The sequence below is a fragment of the Tenrec ecaudatus genome, chromosome 10 (assembly GCF_050624435.1).
Source record: "Tenrec ecaudatus isolate mTenEca1 chromosome 10, mTenEca1.hap1, whole genome shotgun sequence".
Taxonomy (NCBI): domain Eukaryota; kingdom Metazoa; phylum Chordata; class Mammalia; order Afrosoricida; family Tenrecidae; genus Tenrec; species Tenrec ecaudatus.
Window position 1 is genome coordinate 59,796,955 of NC_134539.1, and position 22,300 is coordinate 59,819,254.

Genomic DNA, 22,300 nt, shown 5'->3' on the forward strand with positions numbered 1-22,300 from the left:
CTTTCCCCTGCAGAGTGGCTGATGGTTTTGAAATGCTAACCCTGAAGTTGGCAGCCAAATGCGTAGCCAGTACAGCACCAGGGCTCCTGACTACATCCAGAGAAAAACATCGCATGCAGCTGCACAGCCATCTCATCAAATCAGTTACTAATGATCAGACTCGGACTACCATTATATATACATATAAATATATACAGAGAGAGAAATATATATATATATATAGAGAGAGAGTGTGTGTATATATATATTCAAATGTGTGCTTCCTTTTTGCTGTTTTTCCCCCACCCTTACTTACTCCTCATTTTCATGTCTCTCCCCTCTCTTCTTCCCAGTTAGGCTCATTATAGATCTGCCTTTATTGTAAAAACCATTGTACTTTTCCCCGTTTATAATAATGGAGTTGTACAATATTGATCTTTATGACACTGGCTAACTTCGCTGAGCATAATATTCATTAATTTTGTCTGTGTCTTGTATTTGGCAAAGTTGTCATTATTTTTGAAGGCTACATAGCATTCCATTGTATGGGAGAGGAGGAAGTGGGAGAAAGGGAGGGGGTAGCTAACAAACCCAGGGACAAGGGAACAGGAGGAATTTAAAATTGACAGCAAAGAGGATGTAGAATGCCTAGTGGGGTTTGATCAAGTGCAATTTAGTCAAGAGAAAGTACTGAGATTCGACTGAAGATCGAAGATGCTATTGGGACAGGAGGGAAGTAAAAAGAAATAGAGGAACAAACTGGGTGGAAAGGACATTTATAGAGGTACACATAGAGGTATGTACTATGTAAATATTAAAATATGTTTATATGGATATAGGTCTATGTACATATATTTGAATGTTAAGTATTAAGGTAGCAGACAGGCACTAGGATTCTACTCAAGTACTCCCTCAATGCAAGAACACTTTGTTCTAATAACCTGGCATTCTGTGATGCTCACCTTCCCAACTTGATCACTGAAGAACAAAATAGGTACATAAGCAAATGTGGGGAAGAAAGATGATGGTGCTGGCTATTAAAAGATATGCATCTGAGGTCTTAAAGGCTTGCAGTTAAACAAATGGCCATCTAGCAGAGAAGCAACAAGCTCACATGAAGAAGCACACCAGCCTGTGTGATCCTGAAGCATCAACAGGATCAGGTATCAGGCATCAGAAGACCCCAAACAAACAAATATATTGATGTAAATGATGGGGGTCAGAGAGGAGAACCGAAGTCCATTTGTAGACAATTGGACATTCCCTCACTGAAGGGTCACAAGGAAAGAATGAGTCAGCTAGGGTACAGCACAACATGGACGGTACACACAATATTCCTCTAGTTCTTTAAGGCTTCCTCCCGGCCCCCCATCCCCTATCATGACCGCAGTTCTACCTTACAAATCCGGCTAGACTGGAGCATGCACACTGGTATCAACACACAGAATCCAGGACAGATAGACCCCTCAGGAACAGCAGGGGGAGTAGTGATAACCTGAGGGTAGAAAGAAGGTGGGAGGAGAAGGGGGAGAAACGGGGAGACAACTACAATGATCGGCATATAATCTCCCACCACCAGGGGACAAACAACAGAAACGTAAACAAAGGGAGACAGTGGACAGTGTAAGATATGAAAATAACAATATTTCATAATTTATCAAGGGTCCATGTGGGGGTGGCAGGGTGGAGGAAAGAGGGAAAAGAGAGTAACTAACATCAAGGGCTCAAGCAGAAAGAAAATGTTTTGAAAATGATGGCAACATACGTACAAGTCTGTTTGATAAATGGATGTAAGGATTATTATAAGAGCTGTAAAAGGGCCCAATAAAATTTTATATATATATAATAGAATATATATATTCCATTGTATGGACAGACCAGAGTTTGCTTATCTCTTCTTCTGTAGTCAGGGTCTTTGGTTAGTTCCATTTTTTTTTTTGCTAAAATAAAAATTGCTGCAATAAGTATATGTCTCTTCTTGTTTTGTTCTTTATTTCCTTAGTATAGATACCAAGTAGAGAAATTGCAGGATCAAGCATGATATTTTTAAAAGCTAAAATGGTCATGGATGAATATAACAAAATATATTTCCAGTTCTGCACTATAAAAACTATAAAACAAGCCAGCATAAATTAAGGAAAATCTAAATAAAATTGAAATAAAAATTACAGATTAGACAAATCATTTTTTATCATTTTATTGGGGGCTCATACAGCTCTTATCACAATCCATATATACATCCATGTGTCAAGCACATTTGTACATATGTTGCCATCATCATTTAAAAAACATTTTCTTTCTACTTGAGCCCTTGGTATCAGCTCCTCATTTTTTTTCCTCCCTCCCTCATCTTCCCTCTCTCATGAATCCTAGATCATTTATAAATTATTATTTTTTTATGTCTTACACTGACCAATGTCTCCCTTCGCCCACTTTTCTGTTGTCCGTCCCCCTTGGAGGGTGTTATATATAGATCACTGTGATCGGCTCCCCCTTTCTCCCCATTCTTTCCCCTTTTCCTCCTGGTATCACTACTCTTATTATTGGTCCTAAAGGGTTTATCTGTCCTGGATTCCCTGTGTTTTTCCAGCTCTTATCTGCACCAGTGTACATGCTCTGGTCTAACCGGATTTGTAAAGTAGAATTGGGGTCATGATAGTGGAGGGAGGAAACATTTAAGAACTAGAGGAAAGTTGTATGTTTCATCAGTGCTATACTGCACCCTGACTGGCTTGTCTTTTCCTTGTGACTCTTCTGTAAGGGGGTGTCCAATTGTCTACAGATGAGCCTTGGGTCCAATTCAATTTTTTTAAGATGTCCACTTCTCTCTAAATTGATCAAGAGAGTCAATGCTATAACAATCAAAGTGGCACCAGATCTTTGTAGAAAAAGACAAATGGATTATAAAATATATATGGAGATACAAATAACTCATAATAATTTAAACAATTCTGAAGATAAGCAAAGTGTGAGGACTTACACCATTCGATGTCAAGATGGACTATAAATCTGCAGTACAGGATAATGTGAAGCCTTAGAGTAAAAATAGATGTACACATGAATAGAACCAAATGGAGTCTGGGAACAGAACAAAGCATCTATGGTCAGCTTGTTTACAACACAGACATCAAGGCAATTCAATGGGGGTAATGACAATTGTTTCAGGAAAACAAAACAAGGAGGTTTTCCTATGGGGTAAAAGCTTCAACCATAACTTCATGCTGTATGCAAAAAAAAACTGACTTGAAACCAACCAGATTTAAATGTACAAGCTAGTTATAAAATGCCTGGAAGAAAAAAAATTAATAAATAAACATCTGCTCCTTAGGGTTCCTGAGCCCAAAATCTTCAGGAGACCAGAGAGCTTCATTTTTCTCCTTTGGATCAGCTGGTGGGTTTAAACCACCAACCTTGTAATGAGTGGCAAGTCAAAGTTAAGACTTAAAAAGTTAGAAGGGAGAAAATATTTGTAATATATATGTACATAACAAAAAAAATCTAAAATATGTAAACAGCTGATCCAAAATCCAAACCCACTGCCATCAAGTCGATTCTGACTCAAAGGAGGAATTTTTTTTTTGATGGAGCAAACAGCCTCATCTTGCTCCCACAGAGTGGCTGGTGGGTTTGAACTGACCACCTTGAGATTAGTCATCCAACACGTTACTTGATAGCATGACCAGGGCTCCTCTTGCAAACAGCATGTAACTTTAAGACATAATGATAATAACAATGACCCTAAACTTTGGACATTTAACCAAAGAAGATATTAGGATGACCAACAAGCACATGAAAAGTGTCCATAAGCTTTTGTCACCAGAGAGATATAAATTAAAACTACAGTGAGCTATAACCACACATCTACCAGAATATCAAAATTAAAAAGGCCAATAATACCAACCATTGGCAAATACAGTGAACCTTGTGATAGCCAGAATTCAACAAGACTGCCTTAGTTTTCTGGGTCTTTAAAGTTTTCCACCTTGGACAGGGTGCAGTCTTATCATATTTCTATTGTTCATGTTAAATATTTGCTTTGAAAATATTTGCATTTTCCTTCTCTGCTAGGTTTACACCTTACACAGGTTCCAGCTTTCACAAGTTTTACGGTATAAAGAACCATTCTCAGATATCGCCGGTGGGATTATAACATGGGACAAACACAGGAAAATAATAGGGCAGTTTCTTTAAAAGTTAAGTACGTGTATGCCATATGGTACAAGAATTCCAATCCTAGGTGTTACCCAAAAGAAATGAAAACATACGTCTACCAAATGGTGTGCACATAGACAGTCGTGGTAGAAGGAGCCCTGGTGGCGAAATGGCTTAGAGTTTAGCCACTCCCAAGGCCATGAGAGGAAGACATGACAACCTGCTTCCATAAGAACTACAACAAAACCAGGACACTTATGATTTTATAGATAGATACAAGACAAAAAAATAAACAGCTAATTAGTCCACAGAGCAATACAAATGGCTCAGTTCAACTCAATTCCATGAGACAGCCAATACACTGGCAGTCCATCAATTCACGAGGGCTCCTGGGTGCAAGTCAAGGAAGCAGACAGCTGAGTCTTCTGTAGAGAAATACCGGCAGTCCGGCCACAGGCAGCAAACAGCAGGGCAGGTCACCAACAGTCAGACAGATGACAGGGCCCGGCAGTCCCCAGCTTAAGTGAAGTAGACACCAGCAGTGTAGCAAAGCAAGTCTTGAAGAAACCTCAAACTATTGTGACACTTTCCACAGGTTGGGTGTCCCACAGGTAGTGTAGCTCACAAGTTAAGGCAAAGAACCAGCTGAAGCAGCCACACACTAGTCTGATCATCAGAGAGCAATAGACAGGTGAGGCTCACCGAGCCATTTATTTCTTTGCCCTTCAATTAAACTGTGACCTTATTAATCCCACTTTTGTTTATTGGCACAATAAACCTACCCATCACAGAGGAGCTGTGGTGAGATAGGAATCTCATCCACTGCTGGTGGACCTGTAGGTATGTACAGCCATTATATAAATTGATTTGGCGATATCTAAAACAGATGGAAATTGAGCTACCATATGACCCAGCAATCCCCCTACTGGGCATATACCTAGAAAAGGCAAGAAACAAACCACAGCCAGACATTTGTGCTCCAATGTTCATTGCTGCACAGTTCACAATCGCAAGGAGTTGGAAACAACCCAATATTCCATCAATGGATGAGTGGATTAAAAAACTGTGGTACATACATAACAATGGAGTACTACACATCCCTAAAAAGCAGTGGTGAATGCATGAAGCACATTGCCGCATGGGAAGAACTCAAGGAAATTATGCTAAACAAAGTAAGCAAAGTACAAAAGGGCAAATACAACATGAGTCTGCATGAAGTAAGCTTAAAAATTAAAAGGGGGTATAGGAGAAAGGAACTGTATACATACATTCCTGGGTTGAGGTCCAGGTACTATGGCAGGGACCAGACCCAATCCAGGGATACATATGGCAGCCAATTCAAAAGTAGGTGAAAAGAAAGGGGAAAAAAAGAGACATAAGTAGCAGGGGAAGAGGGCACTAGCCCCCCCCAGGGGAGGGTATTGCTTATATCTCCACAGGAAAGGGAGAGAGGGACCAGACTTCAACCCGGTTCACCAAGATGTAAATGCAACATACTAGCATGAATCAAGGAATCAATAGAGGGGTCTGCGAGGCTGGCCCCAATCCCAACTATGTGGGCATCCCCACCCTCCCCTTCCAGAATGTACTACAGAGGACAGCACTGAAGCTACAACTCAGGGAAAGGGATGAGACTGATCAGAGCACAATAGGAGCAAATGAAGAGGTAAGGAGAGAGTGGAACACATCCTGGACCACCAAGCCCCAAGGATGATATTCCTGCTCTAAGAAGCCAATGCACAGAGAGGACTATAGGGCTGGCCCCACCACAAGACAAGACATCCCTCACTGACCCATATCACTATGAGGGACAACACTGGAGGCACAGTGTGGGAATTGTGTCTGATCTGACCCCAGCACCCCAGGGCAAAATGCTAAGGATGTGCAACAGAGCAGCAAGGGAAGTAAAGCAATGAAGTCCTTGGGGAATGCCAAAAATAGACTTTAAGACCAGGATGTGGCACCCCATCAGACTCTAATGGAAAACATTCCTAAAGGTCAACAAACAGACCTGGAACTATTTATATGCTTTTCTCTTTTTTGTCATTGGTTTTTGTGGTTGTTGTTTGTTTTTTTGGGTTTTCTTTTGTTGTTTTGTTTTGTTCTGCTTTGTTATTGTGCTTATTGTTGTCTCTACATGTCTATCTAGATAAGATAGGTGGGATAAACAATCTGGAGGAGAAAGCAATGGGACCAATGGTTTCAGGGGTACATGGGAGAAGGAAGGCGGGGAAAGGAAGTGGGTGTTAACAAACCCAGGGACAAGGGAAAAACAAGTGATCTAAAATCAATGGCGAGGAGGGCATAGGATGCCCAGTAGGGCTTGATCAAGAGCAATGTAACCAAGAGGAATTACTGAAACCCTAATGAATGCTGAATATGATAGTGGAACAAAAGGAAAGTAAAAGGAAATAGAGGAAAGAACTGGGAATCAAATTGGCATTTATAGAGGTCTAAATACAGGTATGTACATATGTGAATATATTTATATATAATGATAAGGAAATAGATTTATGTACATATATTTATATGTTAAGTATTAAGGTAGCAGACAGACATCGGGCCTCTACTCAAGTATACTCCCTCAACGCAAGAACACTTTGTTCTAATAACCTGGCATTCCATGATGCTCAACTTCCCAACAGATCACTGAAGATAAAATGGGCGTGTAAGCAAATGTGGCAAAGAAAACTGATGGTGCCTGGCAATCAAAAGATATAGTGTCTGGGGTCTTAAAGGCTTTAAGATAAACAAGCAGCCATCTAGCTGAGAAGCAACAAAGTTCACATGGACGAAGCACACTAGCCTGTGTGATAAGGAGGTGTCGAAGGGGTCAGGTATCAAAGACCCAGAACAAGAAATCATATCAATGTGGATGAGGGGAAGTGCAGAGTGGAGACCCAAAACCATCAATAGGCCATTGGACCCTTTACAAAAGGATCACAAGGAAGAAACGAGCCAGTCAGGGTGCAGTATAGCACCAACGAAACACACAACTTTCCTCTAGTTCTTTAATGCTTCCTCCCCCTCCACTATCATGACCCCAATTCTACTTTACAAATCCGGCTAGACCAGAGCAGGTATACTGGTACAGATAAGAAGTCCAGAACAGATAAACCCCTCAGGACCGATATTGGGAGTAGGGATACCAGGATGGGAAGTGGAAGGTGGGAGGAGATAGGGGGAACCAATCACAATGATCTACATATAACCCCCTCCCAGGGGAACAGACAACAGAATGTGGGTGAAGGGCGACATCGGTCAGTGTAAGACATGAAAAAATAATAACAACGTATAAATTATCGAGGGTTCATGAGAGAAGGAGTAGGGCGGGGGAAAATGTGGAGCTGATACCAAGGGCTCAAGTAGAAAGAAAATGATTTTAAAATGATGATGGCAACAAATGTACAAATGTGCTTGACACAATGGATATATGTGTGGATTGTGATAAGAGCTGTAAAAGCCCCCAATAAAATGATTAAAAAGAAAGAAAGTAAAGGTATTCTGTATAGTGGGAAGTTGTGGGTTAAAGTCTGAGGAAACCAAGTGGTTTCTTTTATATTTTAAAAGTTGCTTTACTCAAGTAAAATTCGCACCTACTAAAATTACCCAATTGCACCAATTTTGAGTTAATAGTTTGAGGATACGTGTTAGGAAATGTGTACAGGCCCACATCATCACCACCCCATCAAAAGTGTATTTTTAAAACGGGCTTCACAGCCATTTTTGTGTTTAATTATCCTATTTCAAAATATAAGTTGTGTCGTTTGCCATTAAGACAAAGCACCATGGAAGCAGCAAGGTAGGCTATTCAGAGCACAAACAGACACTTTATTAAAAAGCTGAGTTTCAAGCCCACTTCTTGAGCAAGCCACTTAATTTCTGAAAGCTTCCGTTTCCTCATCCGTAAAATGGAGATAACGAAAGCAACGTCTCAAGATCCACTGTGAGGATTAGAAAGATGTTAAGCAGCTAGCCCAACGTTGTGAATAGAGCTGGGCCAGTACGTGGTATTAGCCTTACCACAATTAGACAGACATTTGCTGCCGAGTTACCCTGGGAGGTGAGGTATGCATGGTGTGGACCTTGGAAACCTGTTGGCAAGGGGTTTGAAGCAGCCCTAAATGATGCCTTTGGAAAAGGCTGCAGAGATGGGAACTGGTAAAGTCATTCTGAGGTCACCTCCCCTACTGGTCCTATTTCACAATCAGTGGTGAAGGCTCCAGGCGACTTCATGTGGAAGCCGATTGCCTCAGAGTGGAATGACTATTTGAGAATTGACTCGGGGATGAAGTTAAAAGATTTCCCTCCTCGGTTCGCCAGACCGTGAGAAACTGTGGCAAAAGCATCTCTAAGATTCGCCCACTCAGCCCGGTCCACGTGCCTGCCTCCCCGCCCGCTCCCGGCTCCGTCTCCCCCTTCCCAGCTCCCCAGTCCTTACAGCCACCATACTGGCCTGGGGGGCCGAGGTCAGCCTTGACACTGTCGCATGGAGCGGAGACCGTTTACCTGCCCGTCCTGCTTGGCATTCAGCTCTGCAGCGTGTCTGCATCGCTGCCTACTGGACCACTGGGTAAGATGCTCCCTTCGCTAGGCTCGGCCTCTTGGGGATCCCTCCTCCCAATTCCCACCATCCCTGCCAGAGACACACAGAATTCAGGGGCCCCAGGATGGAGCCTCGAGTCTACCTGAGCAACGAAGCGCTGGAACTCGTCCGGCAGAATCCACGAGCGAGGGTAGAAGTTGTACTCCTCCGGGAAGAGCTCTTGCATGATGCGCACGGCTCGGCTCAGAGTGATCTTACGCACCGTCTCCGTCATGCCTGCGGAGAGGAGACGCTGTGAGGTCTACAGCAGTGGGCCCCGGCCAGGAAACCGCCATGATGGGGGCTGGTCAAAGCACTCACCCGACAGAGTCGCTCTCTTTCAGACAGGAATCAAAAAAGGTCTATGTTACCACACACACACACACACACACACACACACACACACACACACACAAGACTTATGGTTCGGAAAGGACTATGGAATTCATGAAAAACTAGAGGTCATAGGCGGATTTTTTTTCCCTCCGCCCTTATAAAATGTGAAGCTTCAGGGGATTTTCACCAAGTTTATTGTTCCACTCTTTGTCAGCTCCTTAGACAGTGAATAAAGAAGCGTTTCTAGCTTGCACTTAACACCCTCTGGTTATCGGCCACCATGCACACTTCCGGGCCTCCACCTGGAGAATATTGTCTGCTGGACTCTGGTTACATTATGAGAAGCCTAATTACCTTGGTTTGTTTTCATCTTTCATGAGTATGGAAGGGACAAGGGAGAAAAATACATACTTCCCACACCAACTCCGTCCCTCTGACATGAGGGCAGGCAGTAGAAAGAGTACCGGGACATAATTTACAGATGAAGGGGGGATGCAAATTGAAGTTCATTAGTTATAACTATTGATACTGACATTGATCAGATTTCATTCATTTACCTCAAAAAGCACTGAAATTTCTCACTTTTAATCCATTTTATGAGCGTGGTGGGTTTGTTTTGTTTTGTAACAACTTTAGTAACTCTGACAGGAATAGAAGTAGAATGTATCTTAGCAGGTTTTAAGCAAGTAGAGGATTTTGAAATGTGTAACATGCTGATCTTTAAGAATGAATTGCCGGACTGAAAATGAAGATGCCCATCACTTTCATCTTGAGGAAGCCTAAAGAGCTCCCTTACTAACACAGGAAACTTGCTTAGCAAACCTGTTTTTAATTTAAAAAGCACGAAGTCCCAGACCGGTTTGGCATGTGCAAAGTATCACACCTTTCAAATGGACAGTCAGAAAGAATTAGGTCTCTCAAACTGTCTGTGTTCTGGAAACAGTGGGTGCACATCTGAGGATGAACACTTTGAAAACTCTTTTCCTCCCTCAGCAAATTAGTCAGAGCATTAGGTCTACAGTTCACAAGCCAAGATGCCAATGCCCTGGTGTTTAGGTCTTGTGGAGGCATGGGGAGGGTTCTGTAAGAAGTAAAGCAGCTTAAAGAGCACCAATTAACTGCTCCCGCGTGGATGTAGTAATATCAAAGATAATTCAGTAAGGATATTGTTTTGAGCTTGCCTTGAAATAAGCATAAGCCCAGAAAATTAGACCTATTTCCTCTTATCCCCCCATCACAAAGTTATAAATGCTGGAGCTGAACACAAGGTATATATTTTTTTAATCAACATTGAAAAATCCTTTGACTTTTGACTATTTTGACTGGGACTTGGAAACATGCTAGTTATAGTTAATATTAAGTGCAAAACCTTCCTAATGAACCATAATACAGCACCTTCCGCTGAGTAGGTGAGATCTGCTGACCAAATAGTATCACCATGTTTTCTACATTTAGATGGTGCTGTGGTGGGGGCATATGCCCCCTGGTGGTGTAGTGGTTTACATATTGGGCTGCGATCTGCAGGGTTGGCAGTTCGAAACCACCAGCAGCAGCTCCATGGGAGAAAGACTGGGCTTTCTACTCCAGTAAACAGTTACAGTCTCATAAAACCGCGGGGGTTGCTATGAGTCAGCATGGACTTGATGGCAGTGAGTGGCAGGGGAGGAGTCTTGGCGACCTAGTGGTTTCAAGTTGAGCTGCTAACGGCAAGGTCAGTAGGGCAAATCCATCAGCTGCTCTGCAGGAGAAAGACGGGGCATTCTACTCCTTTAGAGTAACAGCCTTGGGAACACAGAGGGACAGTTCTGCCCTGTGCTACAGGGCTACTATGAACTGGCATCGACTTAAGGGCGGTGAGTCTGGTGTTCGTTTGAGGTGGGGTGGGAGTCCAGGCAGGCAGTTTTGAATGCGCTGCAAAGCTTTGTGGCCACCACAGGGCAGCGTTTGAGTGGCTGCATTTCAGACCTGAAATGTGCACAGCCCACTCCCTCAACAGCGAATAGCCTGTGTTTCCAAGCAGTTCCCTCTAGTCAATAAGCCCAGGGCTCCTTTTCCCACATCTACTTCCTGCTCACAGGCTGCTCACAGACTGTGCGACGCTTGAAGGGCTAGAACCCTTCTGGAAGATCTGTCTCCAGGAGGCACCGGCGTGGACCCCCTTTAATCCCCTTGCCACCCAAACCTCTGCTCCTCTGCCATATCTAAGCTATCCTTCCACCCAAAGAGGCACTGACTCCAAAGACTTGCCTCCTTGGCCCGGGGGGCATGACCCACTAGAGGTCAGCAGGAATGGAACTGTTTGATTCTCAGCCTTGTCCACACAGCCCTACTTAGCCCAATTTTAACAACCCAAATATCATTTATAAAAATAATTTATAATTTGTTGCAAAAACACATTATGACCACCAAACAAGAAATACATGCTTCCAAACTCTCTTCCCATTAGATTCCATGGCCATTGCTTAACATCCTCTTTTTTTTTTTGGTGGGAGTGTGATCTGGTTGCTGATCTCTATTTCCTCTCCAGTGTGTCCACTCAATGCACCCATCTGACTGATCTTTCTAAAAGGCAAGTTGACCCCTGTCATTCTCCAGCTTAAAAATATCTCACTGGCTCCCAGTGACCTTCAGGCTTTAACAATCCTGCGCTTCGCCTTCCTGTCCTTTTTATCTCTCTCGGCTGTCCCTATCAGACTTGACCCCTTCTAGTCATAACGGGTCACTTACGCCTTGCTGATTGCGCCATATGGTCCCCGCGGTCTTCACTTCTGCGCCTGCGCTGTTCCTTTCTTTCTCATCAGCGTGAGGCCCATCCATCGCTGCTGCTCAGATCACAAGTGAGTCCTCGGCTCCAGGATCTCTCACCTTGACTGCGCCCTAAGCAAAGTGGGGGTGCCGGCGTGCTCTACTCCTCACTCCTACAGCCCCCGAGCGGCCACACGTTTCATACTGTGCTCCCTACGGGGCTTCTCCCCTCGATGCTTTCCTCCTTGTCTTTGTACCGGAGCAGGGCTTGGCGGTTGGTTGCTCTCCATAAGCCGCACTGCAGCCCTGTCCTTCTCTGACAGAAAGCCCTTTCCTTCTGGTGGGTTCTCACGCGGCACCCGTCCTATGCTGCTAGATCGCTCAGAACCTGAAACTCGGCCCCAAACTATTGTTTGCAAGCTGAAAACTGATAGCACAGGTCATCGCTGACCTACGCCAGGGCTTCTTCCCAACAACTCTGCCTTACGTCGGTTGTGACATAACTTGAGTATGTTTTTCTTTTCTTCTTAAGGTTTCATTATTATTGCCTTTAATGCTCAGAACCTTTTTAAAGCTGGCAGAGATTAAAACAGTAAACCGTGAAATCAAACATCTGTGCATCAACATTGGTGCGTCAACATTGGAGAAGGATGACAACAGCAGATGACAGGCTGTAACGATGTATGGACTGTGGTACACATTGCCAACGATAACGAAGGTCGCAAGTCCAGTTCATCGTAAATCAGGGACTACCTGTACTGGATTTTCTTAAAACAACTCATTGCCATGAAGGCCATGTCGATTCGTACCAACCCCATAAGGCAGTGTAGAACACTGCTCCGTAGGGTTTCCAAAGCTATGCTTGCTTTGAAATGGGTCGTGTGGCCGTCACCTAATCTGGTGTTAATTTAAGAATTAAAAGTGTAGGGGTGGAGTCTAGGCTGTCAATCTGCAGATAGCCAACGAGACTTCTGTGGGCATGGCCTTCTCCCTGAGAATTCTAGGAAATCTATTACTTCCTTCTTGGAGGAGGTAAACACCTCTCTCTCTCTCTCTCTCTCTACTTCCTTCTTGGAGGAGGTAAACACCTCTCTCTCTCTCTCTCTCTCTCTCTCTCTCTCTCTCTCTCTCTCTCTCTCTCTCTCTCTCTCCCTGCTACTTCCTGGGGGACATTGCAGAAGACAAGCCGCATGGACGCAACCAGACCTTGGAAGCTAGAGAACCCACAGAGAGACCCCTGCCAGCGCTGAGATGCTTACAATGCCACTGGATCCAAAGACTTTCTACCCACTGGCTTGTGATCGTCCTGCATTTGGCTTCATTGCATGTGTTTGGTGAGTCTGAAGAGGACTTTATAGACTGGTATCAGACATATGGGCTAATATCAGACTTACGGCCGTGGAAGGGACTGAGTTGGGATGTTTTCTCAATGTTCAATTCCTCTTGTATATCAATCTTTTTCTTATACACATATGTGTTTCCATGGATTTGTTTCTCTAATGTAAGTAGACTAACCCAGACTAACCCAGGCTGCCACATCTTTCCCCTGCGGAGCGGCTGATGGGTTTCAAAGGGACAACCTTCTGATCAGCTAATGATTGCTGAAGCAACGCAGCACCAAGGCTCCTTTTTCTCCAAGAAAGACAGTCTAAACCAGATGACTCTTTTAGACCAAATGATCTCATCAGTTAAGCTGCAGTAACCTCTCTTGAACAAGAAGGTTGTCTATTGGGAAATGGCTCCAACCTGACGCACTGACCCAACCAAATAGATCACTCCCATCTGTGTTTGACATGTGCCCAGAAGGTCTCAGCTTAAGCAGCGTATCGTGTTTGTGGTTTCTGGCATATCCACTCGCGCTCTGAGCAGTGTGCAGTGCATATGGAATGCATTTTTTGAATAACGGAATGTATCCGAGACAGAAGATCTACTTTGGCATGAATTGGACCCCAAGGCGAGCCTGGTCTTTAATTATCCATTGCTGAGAATGGCTGTCTTTCACCGGGCAGTGGGCATGGCAGTGCTGTTCCTTAACCTTGAGCTTCGAGAGAGCTTGCTTTGTCATTAGAGCTAATTAATTGCTGCTAGTAAAGTGGAAAATTATATGTTCCAATCACTGGCATGTGGAATATGGGATGGGGCAAGCTTGGTTCTTTGGAATGAATATTCGTATACACCTTTAATGAAGCGATTCCCTTGGGGATAATTTTTCTGTATTTCTAATTTGTGTTCCAAATGGAGAGCCATAACTCCCCCCCCCCTCTACTTGGGGCAAATGGGGAGAAAGTAAATGAAGCCTCCTCTGTTGATTCATAGTTAAGGAAGTCTGTCTTCCTTCATAGGCTTGGTCCTTTCAGAAGTGTGTTTTCCCAATATCCCCAGCCGTTCTTTTAGTGGCGTCAAGAAAGCACCAGTTTCTGAGCAGGGAGACAGAGGAAGCAGAGCTATCCCTTCAGACTGCTGTGCAAGAACTCTGGCTTCATTGTTCTCGTTGCGTAACAAAGTCTCTCTCCTTCTCTAAGGACAAATTTGACCTTGGGTCCAACTTCGTACTCCGTTCCCTGGGGAATCTATAAAGGCAAAATGTCAGCTGTGTTATTAGACAACAAAGCATATGATTAAAATGACCCCCGGCTGGGAAACAGCCTAAATTCCTGGTAGCATGCCATAGCGCTAGGCTTGAGTGTGATGGTTTTTGTTAAGTTGGCGCGACTCTGGCAGCCATGCTATGAGATGGTTACACAGATATGGCTGCTGAGCTTCCGAGCCAAGGCCGACCCACATTCACCAAGGAGGTAGATCCTGTCTTCTGGCTTCTGAGCTTTCACTTAGCCCCTGGAGCTATTGGAAACACTCTCACTGAGAAGTGTCTGACACTGACCGACTGGCAAGCTGTGCTTCTTGCCCTGTGGCCTGCTAAGTGGGTCTGAACCAAGCGCAACCAATGAAGTGACCTTGTGAGTTGGAAATCCCCTGGTGGGTGTGACACCACTGGTGCTGTTGTGTGCCCTCTTAAAGCAACCCCACAGTAAGAGTAGAACTGCCCCACAGGATACGCTAAGCTGACAGCCTTTGCAAGAGTAGAGTCTTCTCTGCAGGGTCTTCTCTCCCAAATGATTGCGATGAGTTCACATCACCAACCTAGATGGTTCACACTGAAGCGCTGAACCACTGCACCACCAAGTCTCCTTCACCAGCCACTGTATCACAACGCCTGGACAGTGGCGCTTCTGAGAGGTGTCTCCTTAAGGATATGAGATTGAGTGCCAAAGGAAAAGAATAAACTGATTTCCCCTTTACAGTAAGCGACACTATGGCAGTTACATAATCTGTCAACTTGTGAAGGAGTGGAGTCTAGTCTGTCAATCAGGTCGCAGCTTGACCTCATTTGGAGGCATGAAGGAGATACATAGCTCACTGGAGGCTAGATATACTCTTCCTGTGCAAGATATTCCTGCTGACAAGCCACATGGAGCTATGCTGATGGCAGCCAGAGCCTTGGAGCTGGAGGAGCCACGTGGACACCCATGCCAGCACTGAGATGCTTCCATCGCCCCTGGATCCACAGACTTTCCACCCACTGGTCTGGGATTTTCCTGCATTCAGCACCATTGCGTGTGTTGTGTGAGTCTGAAGAGGAACTTACAGACAGGTATCGAATATATGGACTCATATTAGACTTATGGACTTGATCTGGACTGGACTGAGATGTTTTCTTCATATATAATACTCTTTGATATAAAGTTCTTTCTTATACACACGTGAGTGTCTATGAATTGGTTTCTCTAGTCCACCCGGACTGGCACAGGTGCTAAGGAAAGACAACCTCTTTTCAGGGAACTGCTCTCAGACTGCAAACATGGCCAGGACGCATGGCTGTGGTGTGGGAGGAAATACAAAATAGTCACTCTGCTGTGTTGATCAATGGAGAATGGGACTCTGGGGGGTGGTCTTTTAAAAACGAATAGATATTACATTACAGTTTGTGAAGGTAATTTTGTTTGAAGAAGCAGAAGATCTTTTGGCTATAACCACACCCAGCTCACCCTGATGCCCCCCGCCTGCTCCCACTGCCCTTCTCCTTTTCCCTTGGCCATCCAAAATAATCAGAGCCATGCTAGCAGAAGAAGCAGGTGGAGGGTCCAAAAGTAAAAGATGCGTGTGAGTGAAGTGAGGGGATATGTAAGTGTGGGCCCTGACATTTTCCCGGCACTAAGAGTCGCATCAACAGCCTGAGGTAAAAGGCAGCGGCGTCTGCAGTACGTAGGGAAGTCCTGTGGCCAAACATGATCCTTCAAGGACTGGGAAGCTGTCCCCCATTTCTTGAAATCCCTAGATTTTGAGAACTTCTGTTTCTTGCAAATCATTCCAGTGAAACGCCTTCATCGTTGCATTTCAAGAAAAAAAGTGCTTGAATTATACAACCATATGACACCTGTAAACTTAAAGGTAATAATCAGGTTCTTCTTTTTTAAAATCATTTTATTGGGGGCTCATACAACTCTTATCACAATCCACACATATATCCATTGTGTCACTCACATTTGTGTATTTGTTTCCCTCATTATTCTCAAAACATTTGCTTTCTACTTGAGCCCTTGGTATACACTGATTTCCACCCCCCCCCTGCTCCCTCTTCCACCATGGACCCTCGATAATCTATAATTATTATTTTGTCATATCTTACACTGTCCGACATCTCCCCTCACCCACTTCTCCATCGTCCATCCCTCAGGGAGGAGTTTATATGTAGATCCTTGTAATCTGTTCCCCCTTTCCACCCCACCCTCCTGCCACCCTCCCTGTATCACCACTCTCACCACTGGTCCTGAGGGGTTCATCTGTCCTGGATTCCCTGTGTTTCCAGTTCCTATCTGTACCAGTGTACATCCTCCGGTCCAGCCAGATTTGTAAGGTAGATTTTGGATCATGATAGTGGGGGAGGAAGCATATAAGAACTAGAGGAAAGTTGTATGTTTCATTGTTGTATACTGCACCCTGACTGGCTCATCTCCTATGCACCACCCTTCTGTAAGGGGATGTCCAGTTGTCTAGAGATGGACTTTGGGTTCCCACTCTATACTCCCCCTCATTCACAATGATATGATTTTTTTTTGTTCTTTGATGCCTGATACCGTGGACTTCAACCAGGAGAGCCTGTCTCTTTATGATTTGGACCCTCCGAGCATTCAGCCTTTTATGATTTAAATTCTGATCATCTCTGGGTTGAAGTCCCGCCCAAGGCAGCTCCCCAACAGCAGAGGGTAGACAGCAATTCCCAATGAAGAGCCCTTGAGGATGACCTTAAAGCATCATTGGGCTTTTATAGAAGAGTGGGACCTGAGGTTCAGCCAGAGAAAGAGCTGGAAAGGTCAATAGTACCAGCAGATACCTGGAAATTTGTTCACTTGACCGGAGAATATGTCACTGTCGTGGAAGGAAACTCCATGCCAGTAGATGTCACAGGGCATGCGCCGGCCAAATGGGAACTAGAAGAAAGAGGGAGGGGAAATGTGATTCACAACCAAAGAAGGAGGAGCACATTTATCATACTGAGCGTCTATGATTTTTTTAAAAAGGTCCTGGAATGCTGGTACACATCACATGATTTAATCTTCCAAATAAGCACAGAAGGCAAGAGATCCTTTCCTGCCTTACAGATGAAGAAATAGATTCACAGAGGCAAGTAAATTGTCCAGAGCCCCAACCACTGGTGAGGGGCAGTTAGGGTCTGATGTAGGAGGTGCTCTACTTTTGTAGCTTTACGGGGGCCTTTCTTTTTAATCCTCCCATTTTCAGGATGAGAAAACGCAGGCTGAGGGAAATGCACTAGCTTGTCCCAGGTAGGGGAGCAGTCAGGATTGGAATCCAGGTCTGGCTGAATCCCAAGCCCATGCATGCCCTTCTCTGAAAGCTGCTTAGTTGAGGAACTAAGCCCCGATCCAGAACAAAAACGGTCTGAATAAGTCTCCACGGCTGTCACCAGATGACAAACCAGACTCTCTCTTCCAGGAATTTGGAATTCAGAGAAGCCAAGGACGGTGCTGGCTTTGGAACTGGAAGTGCCAGGTGGCTGGAGCTGGGAATGGTGCTTGACTGCGCCCACAGAGAGGCAAAGGCTCTGCTGAGAGATGAGAGAGAAAAATCGAGCTAAGAGGTCATGTCGCTGTGAAGATGTGGGTGGGGTCAGCTCAGTTCCTGGAGGCTTCTAGGCCCTGGTCCCAGACCTTCATGAGCAGGCTGCCCCTCCTGTCCTAGGATTTTGCAAGATGTCCTCAGATCCTTAGGATACTGTTGTGTGTGTGCCGTCGTGTCTGTTCCGATTCATAGTGGCCCTACAGGACAGAGTAGAACTGTCCCATAGAAGTTTGAAGCCACCAGCCAGGGAGTAAGAGGAAACTATCTTTCTCTCTCCGGAGAAAGGAGACTACCTACTCGTGTAAAGAGCGACAGTTTCAGAAGCCCACGGGGGCAGTTCTACCCTGTCCTAAACGGTGGCTACGAGTTGGCACTGACTGGATGCCAGTGAGAATCTTTGCAGAAGCTCACCAAGTCTTTTCTCATGCAAAAGTTGTCAGTAGGTTCAAACTGTCGACCTTTAAGTTAGCAGACCAGCTTAACCCATGACCCCCAAAGGCTCCTAATCCTCAGAACAGATTCCCTCTTTTGCCTAAGCTATAGAGGTTCATACATTTGCAACCGAAAAATCCCTAACCCAAACTACCAGTGACTCTTGGGAGAAAGGTTGTGACAGTCTACTTCTGCAGAGGTTGACAGCCTTGGGAACTCTGTGGGGTCATTCTACTCTGTCCTGTAGGGTCAGTGGGGTCACCATGAATCTGAATGGACTCTGTGGCACTGGGTTTGGGTCTGGTTGCTGTCTATTATAGCCTGCTGTCTCTGTGGCTACCAGCAGTTCTTGTACACCACATATCTCTTAAAAGGCATAACTCAGATGTACCTTTATAAAGGGGGGAAAATGGAGACATGTTCATTCATGTTTAGAATCTGCATGTTAAAAGTTGAAATGAAGATAAATGTTGTTAGGCCAGATTGACGAGAAAAACCAATTCATTGACACCCATCTACGTGCAAGAAAGAGCTTCATATCAAGGAGTAATTGGATATCAAGAAAACATCCCAGCCCAGTCCAAGTCAAGTCTATAAGTCTGACACTAGTCCACAAATCGCTCTTCAGACTCGTGCAGCCACAAGCAATGATGCAAAATGCTGGAAGATCACAGGCCAGTGGGTCCAAAGTCTTGGGCCAATGGTGGTGGATGTATCTCCAGGGCTCACCCGGGTCTCCATGTGGCATCAACAGGAAGGTGAAGGGACAGAGAGAGGAGGAAATGATGCAACTACCACAAAAGCCAGCACAGTCAGGAAGACAATTCTACTGTCCCGCTCTAAGATGGAACATCTTACTCGGGCTTTCCCGTGCTCCCAGGCGAAGGGGTGCGTTCCAGTGGAAGAACAGAGCGATGCTGTTGAATGGGAGTGGCGCCCTGCTTTCCCTCTCTGCTAAGTTAAAAGAAGGCAGACAGGCTCACGCCCTCCCAATCATTTACATGATTTCATCGCTGTGCCAAAGGGCGGCATATGCTACACACTCTATTAGCATTAACAACTTCTATTTATAATGGATAGCAATTCACCCGCTTCCTTTACATCCAATAGCCTGTATAACTCAGTAGTCATAAATACAAAGAAATCCAAAATATGTTATTTTCTTCCAGCTGTTAAATGCTAATACAGTGACGGAGAAAATCACCAGATGTGGTTTCTCTAAAAAAAACAACACAAAAACAAAAAGAGAAACAGGGCATCCAAGCTCAGTTCCAGGCAACCCTGACACCTGCAATGTCAGAGCGCGCCCTGTGCTGTTTCTGTTCTTCTCAAACAGCCTGATGACTTTTGTCACCCCTGTGACACCAGTATCCTTGCCATCCTCATGAATACAAAATCAACCCCACATTCAGAAGTTCTTTTAGCCCATTCAGTTTTGAGACCTACACATACACACACACACACACACACACACACACACACACTTCTTTTAACGTATCCATTCATTAAAAACTTACTAGGCACCTGGCAGTGTGCTAGGCGCTGGAATAGAGACACAATTTAAAACAAGTCACAATTTAAAACAAGTCACAGGACATCATAACTCTACCCCCTTTTAAGCATTTATTTATTTATTAAAAGATCATTTTATTTGGGGCTCTTACAGCTCTTATAACAATCCATCCATCAGTTGTATCAAGCATATTTGTACATATGTTGCCATCACCATTTCCAAAACATTTTCTACTTGAGCCCTTGGTCTCAGCTCCTCTTTTTCCCCTCTTCAGCTCCTTTTAAAAGTGACCTGGTGAAGCTCCCTGACACTAAGGGGACATCTATAGTTCAGCCTGCACTTACTGAACAGACTGAGAAAGAGGGAGGAGGAGAGCGTGCACCATCAAGAAGAAAGGGTCTCAAGACAAAGGAACAGTGAGAAAAGGGACTGGGAGGTAAAGGAAGATAAGAAGGAAGAACTGCTCCTTAAACACAATGGCATGGAAAGTTTCACAACCACGTTAGCCCACAGTGACCACCCTCCTGACCCACCAGCACTCACTGAGCTTATGATCTGCCTGCACTGCTAGACGTATTTCATCTGAGTCCTGAGCTCCCTCATGACAATATGTGTTTCTAGGGGTGGGAGCAAGCTGACATACTGGGCAGGCTCTACAATGGCATCAAACCTCATCTAAGCCCACAAGGAAATTATCCGTGCTCTTGCAAATCCCCATCCTATCTCCTCCAGCCTCAACACCCAATTGGAACTGGTCAGCAAGTCCTCTGCTCTAGCTTCTAAATTATAAATACTCTAAATTAAATATATGTATATATAGACATATCTCCTCTCCTTCCTTGTCCCCACTGTCACTGCTTTAGTTCTGGGTCTTCCCTGTGGGCGAAGATGACAGCAACCTTTTCTGTATCTCCCCTCTTCTCCAGTCTCCGATCCTAGCCTACCAAAATGACAAAATGAAAAACAGTGCTGGTCATGAGTTGATAACTCTTTGATATTGCCCCATGAACCACAAGATCAAATCTGAGCTCTAAGTCTCACCTGAGAGACCCTTCAGCCAACCAAGTGTGGTCAAGCTGGGCCACTTCGACCTGAACACCGGTTGCCGTGACTACCAGGCGACTTTGATGCTTTGAGAAGAAAGCATGTTGCCTGACAGGTCATTCCTGCTGCCTGGCATCCTCTGACTTGGCTTGACCATCCTCTCCCTCCTGAGAAAACTGCTCATAAGCTCAACATTTTGAGCATGATTTGGGGAGATTTGAAGACTCCTTGGGGCCTCCAGTTGTTCACAGAGAACCACCATTAGCAACATCTGAAGCAATATTTCATGGATGAATATATGAATTTCTGGATAAAGCCCAAACCCACTGACATCGAATTGGTTCCAATTCATAACGACCCTATATAGGGTTTCTGAGACTATAATTCTTTATGGGAGCAAACAGCCTTATCTTTCTCCCTCAGAGAGGCTGGTGGGTTTGAACCATTGACCTAGAAATTTTTAGCCCCATGCTTAACCCACAGAGCCACCAGAGCTTCTTAAATATCTGGATTCAAAACCAAACTCACAGCCACCAAGTCGATTCTTATGGCAATCTTACAGGCAGGATAGAATTGCCCCAATGTGTTTCTGAGACTAATTCTTCACAAGAGTAGAAAACGTCATCTTTCTGCAAAGGAGTAGCTGGTGGGTTTGAACTGCTAACCTTGCAGATCACAGCCCAATAATAAACTAACTAAAAAACTGAAAGAGGGGCCCTGGTGGCATAGTGGTTATGCGTTAGGCTGCGACCCGCAAGGTTGTCCATTCAAAACTACCAGCTGCTCTGCAGGAGAAAGACTCCTGTAAACTGCAGCCAATAAATACATCCTGTTGCTTTCATCATCATGATGAAAGCTAGCATATGTGTTAGACACTGCTGTACCATCCTATCTCGTCCTCACAACAACCTATGAGAAAGGTGCGGTTGACAAATTGATACAGGAGCCCTGTTAGTGCAGTGGTTACACATTGGGCTGCTAACTGCAAGGTCAGCGGTTGGAAACCATCAGCCGCTCCAAGGGAGAAAGAAGGGGCTTTCTACTCCCATCAACCTTTCGGTTAGCAGCCGAGTGCTTAACTGCTGAGCTCCTAGGACTGGCTGCTTAACCAGGGCCCTGCTATGTATCGGACTCATCACTATTGTGGGATTTATTAGTCATGAGTAAAGCATTTCAGCAAATCTCCCCTGACCCTACACACCAACATCTTTGCCACAAATAAAGCTCCTCCTCCGTGAGAACACACCGGTGTGGACCCCAAAGCTCTTTGGCCTCTTGCCCTGACAGGCTAAGAACAAAGAATCACAGCCTGGCCCCACCAAGAGCTGGAACCACAGAAGCGTCCTGTGAGCCTGATTATGCTTAAGGAACTGATG

General features: G+C 44.7%; 1 protein-coding gene across 2 annotated transcripts in view; it reads right to left on the reverse strand.

Moving 5' to 3' along the window:
• The window catches only part of TTLL11 (tubulin tyrosine ligase like 11), a 281,175-nt gene that overhangs the window by 213,814 nt on the left and 45,061 nt on the right, over nucleotides 1–22,300 (reverse strand). For both annotated transcript variants that reach the window (XM_075560442.1, XM_075560441.1), the window contains exons 2-3: nucleotides 17,190–17,286; nucleotides 8,820–8,953 (exon numbers count right to left, since the gene is read on the reverse strand). In XM_075560442.1, coding sequence (XP_075416557.1) covers nucleotides 8,820–8,953; nucleotides 17,190–17,286 — 231 coding nt within the window. The remainder of the gene's footprint in view (nucleotides 1–8,819; nucleotides 8,954–17,189; nucleotides 17,287–22,300) is intronic.